This window comes from Scomber japonicus, chromosome 16 (genome assembly GCF_027409825.1).
Source record: "Scomber japonicus isolate fScoJap1 chromosome 16, fScoJap1.pri, whole genome shotgun sequence".
Classification (NCBI taxonomy): domain Eukaryota; kingdom Metazoa; phylum Chordata; class Actinopteri; order Scombriformes; family Scombridae; genus Scomber; species Scomber japonicus.
Genome location: NC_070593.1, coordinates 18,910,683 through 18,921,052, shown reverse-complemented (window position 1 = coordinate 18,921,052; position 10,370 = coordinate 18,910,683). Strand labels below are relative to the sequence as shown.

Sequence of the window (10,370 nt, the reverse complement as noted above, 5' to 3'; positions counted from 1 at the left end):
TTAAAATTATTCTCTCATGAGTTGACTAGAAGAGACAGGAGTGCTGAAGCATCTTCTGCAGGCTTATTTTTAATGGAAAATCCAGCGCGGTCCACTGTTAACCCCTTACTGGCTGCACACACCAGATCAGAGTGTTCTTCACTACCTGGGCTTCCCTATCATCAATTATTCCATTTACAGGTCCTCAGCCTGGGCCCCTGGTGGAGGAACAAATGCTACAAATGATCAGATTTTGAATATTCTGCACGTTTATCTGATCGGGCCAAAGAAAACTGGTCTGAAGCTGGTGAACTGCTGATGATTTATGAGTATATTTAGGTTACTGTTGTCATGCACATTTATCAAACACTTAGCAGTATGGCCTGGAATCCAGTTTTGATTGATTGTACTGTGATACATTTCTGTTGATAATTCTTTGTAACTTCTCTGGAAGTGGTAACAAATGCCTCAGTGTAATTAATGATAGTGAAATTTGTTTTAGTGAATGCTGCTTCTACTAGAACTGAGCATGTAGATATATATTTTTCTTTTCTGGAAGGTCTGCCTTAAATATAAACGCATGGGATTGGATTCCTTCACATTAATAATGTGTGTCTGATATGTTGGTGGAAGGGGGAGGGGGTTATACCATCATCATTTGTACAAATAAGTACAAATGATGATGGTATAATCTTTAAACTGGGATCAGACTATAAAAGCCTCACAATGCCTGTGCAATGCAAGGCCTTCTCAGAGGTCGTAACACTGTAAATAAACAATACCTCCAAGGGGACTTAAAACTATTCAGTGTGCAGGTAATACTTTGTTTCACACATTAGAAGTATAGTTTCTCCATGAATGTTTTAATTACTTATGCAACATTCATATAAATACCATTTTAATAGTTTCATTTATAACTATTAACTATTATATTTTGTTGAAAGTTTAGACTGCCACTGTATTTCCAGTTAACATAGGAAACTGCTTTTGCTCTACAGTATATTTAGTCTGATCCATTTTATATAACAAAAATAATAACCATTACACAAGTTTACACAGCTTAATGTGGTTTTAAATTGAACATTGTCAAACCAAGATTACTGCAGTATGAATGTACAGTATACAGTTAATCCACATTAAAATTATTTTGCTATTAAAATAACATTAACCTGTTCTTAAAACTTACTGCCATTGTAGACTCATTCTATGGTTGATTGTCTTACTTACTTAAAACTTCTCCCAAGTTTTTCACAGACTGTATGTGAGGAAAAAAATGTTGTTATTCTCACTCTATGATAACATTGCAACTTTGTATTAAATGCACCGAAATGTGAAAATTGGGTAAAAACTGTCACGTTCCTTAACAGTGACACCACAGAGGAGTATTTTAGTTATGTATTGTGTAATGTATTGAAATTTAAAGGCATGTATTTTAATCTATTATTGTCAATACTTTATCATTTTAAACCCATTTAGGTTGCTTGATTCTGATATGGCACTGCACAAGTCTTGTTAGGAGTCAAGTTGTGTCCTCTCATGTTGAGCAACCACTTGTCCAGCCTGTCTGTATCATCTACAGCAAATATTTACACAGAGACATTACAAATAGATATTTAAAGTAATGTTTGTTAGGTTACGTCCTTCACAGACCTTATTACATGCAGGTCGAGTCTGTTCCTTTTCATCTTCTCGATTCGCAGGTAGGCTGTATGTCACTGAGCTCTAGGTAAACTAAGCATGAACTTCACTGCTCCTTCGTCACCGGTAGTCTTGTGGCAAAAAAAACAACCAAACACTTTATGCACCATTGTAAAGCATTTCTTTAATGTTTATTTTTGCATCTTAAGTGTTCATCGTGATTTTAATTTTCATTCAGACTTATGTGTACATTTATAGTGTTTTTCATGGTTGTGTTTTCCCTGTCGGCCTTGATTGATAACTGAGGTGATTAAAATCAGAGGAAGGTTAAGTTTACAATAAAAGTGTTCAATAATCAATCAATAATTGACTGATGTGAAACACTTTTATCGTGATAAAGTTTTCAGCCATATCACCCAGCCCTACTTGTGTCCCTGTTTCTAAAGGGAGCTTTGAGGTTACGACCCCCACAAGCACAGAGAGCTCCAGCATGGGATCTGTCCCTGGTGCTGGATGCTTTGTGTCTGCCTCCCTTTGAACCCCTGGCACAGACAGAGCTGATGTGGGTGTCTGCTAGGAGTGCTTTTCTCCTCGCCATCACTTCGGCGAAGCATGTTGGGGAGCTACATGATCTGTCTGTGAGTGACTCATGTCTGAGGTGGAACTCAGATGGCTCAGGGGTATATACGGCTTTTCTTCCAAAGGTTCTGTCATTGTCGAACCTTAACCGACCTATCCACCTGGCCCAGTTTACCCCCCCCCCCCCCCCCCCCCCCGAAGGGGAGGACAGGTTAGGACTGCCGTGCCCTTTCCAGGCTTTAACTTCGACCACGAGCATAAGACAGTCAGAACAGCTGTTCCTTTGCTATGGTGGTCCTAAGAAAGGCTATGCTCTCTCCAAACAGCAACTGTCATCACCCACGCATATAAAAGAAGTGGTCACCTCTTGCCATATGGGCCCGGGTAAGGTGCCACTCTACTTGGGCTGTCTCTACATCATAGGCGGCTCTGCGTGGCGTGCCCTTGGAGGACATATGTGCTGCAGCATCGTGGGCATCACCAAGTACCTTCTCCAGATTCTACCAGGTGAATGTGGCCACCCCCCAACCACTGGGTGTTGTCCTGTTGCTCGACTCTACTGCTTCCTCTCAATGAGGTATGTATTGGCATTCCTTGTGACTTTGTTGTTATGGGTCATCCAGTGCTTGAAGCACGGCCTCTGGCGGTCAGTCAGGATGTAATAGAATGAAAGTTACGTATGTAACTACGCTTCTATCAATCCTGGATGACTGCCAGAGCGTTCTGTCATTCAGAATCCTTGTGGTTTCGTGAGACGATTCTGCAGGAACAGATACTCTGATGTCATCAGAAGATATAGGTTAACCAGGGTCATCATCATATAGTGTATGTGTGTGCACTTTGGTGAGCATGGCAGATAAAGATTTTCATCAACTTGTGGAAATGACAGCTGACTTAAAAGCAATAACTTTATGTATGGACTTTAGGATATTAAAGTGGATAGCACACTGTAATATTAAATCAAATGTCTCAGTTATATAACAGAGAAAACAGATGTATAGCAATTATGTTTCAAAAGTATGTTTAGTGTGTGACGGCCACATGGCCTCTGACCGAATTTCTTATTGGTTCTAAGGGATGTGGGAAGTGGTGGGAAGTCATCGGGAGAGATGGTCAACACCTCAATTGGTGTGAAAGCTCCTTAATAAATAGTGCTGAGAATTCACTCTTTCTCTCTCTCTGTCTCTTCTGTTTGAGTTCCTGGGTTTATTTGAGCTTTGGTTATTTATATTTTTGTTTCATCTTCCATTTACACTGAATGAACTGACATAAATACTTAATAAATATACATACATAAATACTTCATTTCATTTAATTAAATAAATGTATGTTTCCTAGTTTAAAAAGTCATGTGTGGTCTCCATCTTTTGTCTTACCTCTGAGCCAGGTTGTGACAAGTGGATTTTAGAATAAAACCCTTTATTAATTTGTAGTCTCCAAGCCTAAAACAAGACAATGCTGAGTAGTACTGTATGACTAGTAAACTAGCCTTTATGTACAAAACTGGCAGAACTTTAATACTCTCTGTATATTACTTTTTTACTGTAAATCTAGAAATCTTCAGAATTTAAAAGTGAACACTATTTCTCACTGTTGCTTTGCAGAAACAATTGATCATGAATCACACCTCTTTTTCCCATGAATCAAAACTAATCCAATCTATTAAAGTCTTCTTTGTCATACAAATAGCTATGTGATGCTGCAGCTGCATCCAGCTCCTATCTGTGGAGATAGGAGCAAATACGGCTATAAATAAGGGGCTCTATCTAAAGGGTCTGGAGCAGAAGAATGCACTCACATACCTCCAGCTGTGATATAACCTCACACAAGTGCCGCTTTACATCATTCTTCCATACTTGACAACCTGAATCAAAATATTTCCTTTATGGGCCAAGCACAAAATCTTCATGAATGATATTCCCTGAGTTCTGACCATATATGATATTTGCTTTGGGAAAGATGTTGTATAAATGAATAATAAGTCAAATGTTGCTGACATGAGTGTTACCTCTTAAGGTACAGTGTACATCGAGGAAAATATACAGTAAAGTGGGTGGCACAAATATGGAGCTCCTCTTTGAAAGCCAGTGGCTCAGTAACCCCAGTAGCTGCTCATGAATGACTGCATTGCTCACCATAACCCTACAAGGAGACAGCTGGGCCAATCAGGACGAAGCACTGACACTGACAGGCCACTCAGACAGCCAGATCAGAGACAGAGCCCGGCTGGTAATACCATCAGCTGTTCCACACGTTGAGGAGGCTCAGCGGACATACCAGCAGCGTGGTTCACAGACGTATACAATGTTTTCATCTCCTTAACAAGACACCGGTGAAGCTGTCTTGGGTGGGCCATCATAGTGGCTGGCTATGAGTGTAGTGGAGGAATATGAGAGGTGTGTCCCTACTTGCTGTAAAGTAGCACATTATGGATCAGAATAGTTGAAAATACTGTGTTTTAAGAAACAGTAATTGATATTCAAATTAATTGTTAGTTTTGATATATATATTTTCATGTAAATAAATGAACACATGCAAGTATGCTGAAGTTAGATATTTCTTAAGTTCAAAAAATATACATACATCTTTAAAATGCAGATTACTCTTCATGTTACTTTCAGAAATTATGTTAATATATATGTTACATTAATGAATTAAATAATAAATAATCAGAATGGAGACAGATGCTTGATTTGATAAGGGCCCCTGCCTTCCTTTTCTGTTCAGACCTTCCAAAAGTACTCCATCATGTTATCTTTAAGAACTATTTATTCTCTACCAACATTTCATTTAAAGTCAAATGATTTCATTGTAAAGCAGTCACATCCTTCTATGTAAAACACACTTTCCTCTAGCCTGTTGAGTTTAGCTGGAAGCTCTTATTTGGACTTGTGTGAACTCTCAGCCCCGCCCCTGGTCCCCAGACCTAGTCTGGATCCTATTTAAGAGGCTCTCCTCTCCCTCAGTCTTTGTCCCAGTGGAAGCATCCGTCTACAAGTGCACCTTGGTGAGTACATTTCACAGCTTGTTTGATTCAGGGAATTCGTGTCATTTGTGTTTTTAGCTTCATGAAGTCCAGTAGTTGAACTTAAAGCGGGTGATACTTGGAGCAATACATGGATGATATAACTTGAGCTAAGTATTGGCCTTCACTGTAAGTTAAGAACAGTGAAAAGTGGTTCTGCTTGATGAATTACCATGGGATGCTAAAATTAACACTGTCATTAGATTATGAGATGTGATACATTCAGTGATGTGGGAAGGCAAAGATAGAACTATGTGCTCTCATTCATTCAAGTGAATGGGAAGGTGTATCCAAACGTTAGACTGGTACTGAATATCTCGGTTGTATTACTGTAATGGACTGTTGGAATAGTGTACAGAAGTTGTGATTAAGTTTGCCAAATGTAGTTATGCTCCAATGAATGAAGTTAATAGGAAGCTGAGCCATGGACCCATGTAGTGAAACAAAAGTGTCACAGTGTGGTGACAGATGGGCGCTAGCTCTGAGACTGGTGCTTACAGACCTGAAATAGCAGGAGATCCAAGTGTCACTTGTTTCACCCTGTTAAGCACAGTTGGGGTGCAGAACTAAAAATAGATCACAGGTCCCTCTGTTATGCCCCTTTTTGGTGCTACCTCAGCAGCTCTGATGTTGTAGGAACAATCATAGCAGTTGAGATATGGTATCAGTAGTCATACAACAAAGTTAGGCCCAAAATAGCATCCAAAGGCATGTCTAATTATCCGTCTAGATAGCACCCATTGAGGTGGGTTGTATTAGTGTTTGCAAGAGATAATAACTAAAGAACAGTTATGAGATAGTGCTAGCAGGTCTTTAAAGTCCCACTGGAAGACTGCTCATAGCTACATACAGTATACTAATCCTATGATTTATTATGTCACAGACTTCATAGATATAGCAGGTCTAGTCACTTCATCACATCATCAGCCTCTCCAGTGATAAAGTGTTTGTGATTGTTCAATTATAGTAGGCCTTCATGCTATGCATCCTTTGACTGGCAGTTTAGACAGCTGCTGCTAACACCCAGCCTAAGCCTTGTCTCTTCCTTGTGCTTCCATGCTGCCACCCCCACACATTTCAGACCACCCCAGTAAAGCCTAAACATGTGTGACGACGATGAGACTACCGCCCTTGTGTGCGACAACGGCTCTGGCTTGGTCAAGGCTGGATTTGCCGGAGATGACGCTCCCCGTGCTGTCTTCCCTTCCATTGTTGGAAGGCCCCGCCACCAGGTGCGCTTTCATATGTCCACCACCAGTGCCAAAAAATATTATCCTGTGTGATAAGAGGTAAAAAATTAAGATTATCCTCTACCAATGTCTTATGTTCCTCTCATGCTTCCTCTCTCAGGGTGTGATGGTGGGTATGGGTCAGAAGGACAGCTACGTAGGTGATGAGGCTCAGAGCAAGAGGGGTATCCTGACTCTGAAGTACCCCATTGAGCATGGCATCATCACCAACTGGGATGATATGGAGAAGGTGTGTGTTGACAGCGAAACTTATTTACAACATTCATGGCAGCTGACCTACCACATCTTTGAGAATTAACAGGCTTAACACAATCATAAAAAGGCTGCCTGTTTTTAGAATCTGTGCTTTATTTAGAAGATCTGGTTGTTGTTTATTCAGCCAAGAATTGTCTCAGCTGTAACATCAGCTGTTCTTTTCCCCCTCTTAGATCTGGCACCACACCTTTTACAATGAGCTGCGTGTGGCCCCTGAAGAGCACCCCACCCTGCTCACTGAAGCCCCCCTGAACCCCAAAGCCAACAGGGAGAAGATGACCCAGGTACTCTACAGTCACTACTCTCCCTCAGTGGTTTTGTTTATTCTTAGTTTAAGACAAATCTTTGACATTCTGCTTGCTTTTTCTTGCAGATCATGTTTGAGACCTTCAACGTTCCCGCCATGTATGTGGCCATCCAGGCTGTGCTGTCCCTGTACGCCTCTGGCCGTACCACTGGTTAGTACAATGCAAATTTGTCACATGTACTCAATTTAGTCTTATGTAGTGACCTATCTAACATTGTATAGATCCAGTATTTATCTATGAAACAGAAGCATGAGTGTTGTATATTCACACTCTGAGGGTGTCTGTCATCTCTAAGAATTCTTGTCTTGTTAAGGAGAGGTGTTAATCCCTCTCGGGCAGGGTGTGTGCCTCATGATGTTAGCAGCATTATATAGTTAATGATGTACATACTTGAAGAGGGCAGACCTTTATTTGGCTGCCAATACTCACCTTCACAGGCGTGTATTGCTGATTTATTATGGGTCTTTTCTGTTTGCTAAAGGTATCGTGCTGGACTCTGGTGATGGTGTGACCCACAATGTGCCCATCTATGAGGGTTATGCTCTGCCACATGCAATCATGCGTCTGGATCTGGCTGGTCGTGACCTGACCGACTACCTGATGAAGATCCTGACTGAGCGTGGCTACTCTTTCGTCACAACTGGTAAATCTACATCATCATGGTTAATTAGTTCAATTTGTATATGAGAGGTGGACATGCGTTGTTTAATAATACTTGAACTTTGTGCTTCTTAGCTGAACGTGAGATTGTGCGTGACATCAAGGAAAAGCTGTGCTATGTGGCTCTTGACTTTGAGAATGAGATGGCCACTGCTGCCTCCTCCTCCTCCCTGGAAAAGAGCTATGAGCTGCCCGACGGTCAGGTCATCACCATTGGTAATGAGCGTTTCCGTTGCCCCGAGACCCTGTTCCAGCCCTCTTTCATTGGTGAGTCATGCTCATCACTTATTGGTTGCATTTGTTTTTTGGAAGATGTAAGACATGCAGTATTTTGTCTCTGTTACAAGACTCATCTCTTGTGCTTGTCCCCTACCAGGTATGGAGTCTGCTGGTATCCATGAGACTGCCTACAACAGCATCATGAAATGTGACATTGACATCCGTAAGGACCTTTATGCCAACAATGTGCTGTCTGGTGGTACCACCATGTACCCTGGTATTGCTGACCGTATGCAGAAAGAGATTACAGCTCTGGCCCCAAGCACCATGAAGATCAAGGTAAGAGAACTCCAAAGGTTTTTAATTGTCAGGTTGACTAGCAAAGTGACGGAACACTCAATAAAACTTAAATTGTGTTTATTCCCCACGTAGATCATTGCTCCACCTGAGAGAAAGTACTCCGTCTGGATCGGTGGCTCCATCCTGGCTTCTCTGTCCACCTTCCAGCAGATGTGGATCAGCAAGCAGGAATACGATGAGGCCGGCCCCTCCATTGTCCACAGGAAATGCTTCTAAACACACAACCAACCTCCTTTTGTCCATGCATTTGTACGTTATTGTCTCCTGTACATATATGTTTATGTTCTGTTGTAATAAAGATAAGCCCTTCTGAGAGTATCTGTAGTACTGCGTCATTACAGAAAATTTGCAACATGATCAGGAAAAGGTGAGGTATTTGAGCTGTACCTAAAAGTGATAATAGAATGACCTGCTCCAAGAAGAAACTTTATAATCTAGGAGAACTTTCTTGGGTAAAATCCAGAACAAAAAATTAAAGAGGAGATATGTGATTAGTGCAAGACAAAGCTATCAGTTTCAACCCCATCTTTTGGTTTCAGACATGCACAGTGAAATAGCTGTCATAATCAACCTAAATATGTTAACTTCAGAAGTAACATCACTGTAAAACATACAATACTTTGCACAGCTGATAAACATTCAACACAAAAGTATTGCTTCATTCTAAATTGAAGCCACTGTGCCAAAGAATGGATGCTGTATGTAGATACTATCCGTTTTCAAAACTTGTCCAGAAACAGGTTCCTCTCCACTGGTGGAATTCATTTAACATTCCTGTGGGGGTACCATGCTTACAGCAATGCAAATGCACAGCATAATGAGTGGCAATGTCATTAAACATACTAGACTATGACAGCAAAATGTGCGTACAAACATCCTGCGTGAAAATATGACTTTGCATTACATACAATACATATCTTAAAGGATGACCAAGACTTTGCAGAAACAGCAAGGGGACTTTCACATAGTGGTTGAAGAAGAGAAGTTAAACAAACACTTTTTTCAAGTTGCCAAAGACCACAACCATGCAGCAAAGCTCCACTGGCCGGTACTCGAACCGAGGTCCGCGGCACGCTCTCTTAACCACTCGACCACCTGCATGCCCCTTAATTTGTTTTACATTTAATGTCATATCACACACACACATAAACACACACTTTTTGATACTGCGTGGTTGGCCCAGTGATTTCCCCTTCTTTGTTTATTTCAGCTGGGATCTCCATCCTCTTTTTCTTGATACTTAGTTTGAATTCTACTGTTTGACTTAAATAAACTGTGTCTGTGTGTCAATGAATTAGCTTTTTATCTTAATTAGAATCATCTGTATTGGCCAAGTATGTTTACACATGCAAATACTTCACTCTGGTTTAGTGGCTTTCAGGGCAAAATACACAGAATTACAATACAGCTCTCTTCCGAAACCAAGGAATGAGTATAGATATTAAACTGGGAACTGTAAACAGGATACAAACAGTGAAAATAAGTGAAGAGTGCACAGAATGCTGAGATAAATATATGAGAACTTAATCAAATATGCTTTTTCCCTTGAAGACGTGAAGGTGCAACTGTAATTCAAATGCAGTACTCCGGTCTAAATCAAATGCTCATTTGATCTAACAGAAACCACCCCTCCATGCTAAAGGGCGGTATTGTGAACAATGAAGTTGAAGCGCGCTCTGCTGGACAAACTATGTAACGACACAATGTCTAAATCACCCCAAGCATCAATTTCTGTATTATATGTTCTGTAAAAAGCTTTCATACCGGCGAATATCAGAAAACATGTACGCCGATACCGATATGAATATATTTCAAATGGAACAGAATGACAAATTTATGATAAATTCTATGTTTTCTCTTCTTTAGATACTGCATAACTTTCCATTTCTTTCACATGGAGAGCAGCACCAACTGCAACTTCAACTTCCTTCAGATTTTGATGAGGACAGCACCTCTGCCTACATGATTGGAAAACACTGTGGCCAAAATAACCCACAAGAACTCTACAGCTCCCATAATTCTCTGTATTTCTGGTTTCACTCTGACCACTACATCAGCGGTGGTTTCACAGTTGTTTGGCAGTCTCAGGATCCAGGT

At 40.7% G+C, this 10,370-nt stretch overlaps 1 protein-coding gene across 1 annotated transcript; it reads left to right on the top strand.

Moving 5' to 3' along the window:
* The first annotated feature begins 6,571 nt into the window (after positions 1–6,571).
* Positions 6,572–8,585, top strand: LOC128375686 (actin, alpha cardiac muscle-like). Its single transcript, XM_053336083.1, has 7 exons — positions 6,572–6,700; positions 6,900–7,010; positions 7,100–7,184; positions 7,516–7,677; positions 7,770–7,961; positions 8,071–8,252; positions 8,346–8,585. The coding sequence occupies exons 1-7, from the start codon at positions 6,578–6,580 to the stop codon at positions 8,487–8,489; spliced, it is 999 nt and encodes a 332-aa protein (XP_053192058.1). The 5' UTR covers positions 6,572–6,577; the 3' UTR covers positions 8,490–8,585.
* The last annotated feature ends 1,785 nt before the right edge of the window (positions 8,586–10,370 follow it).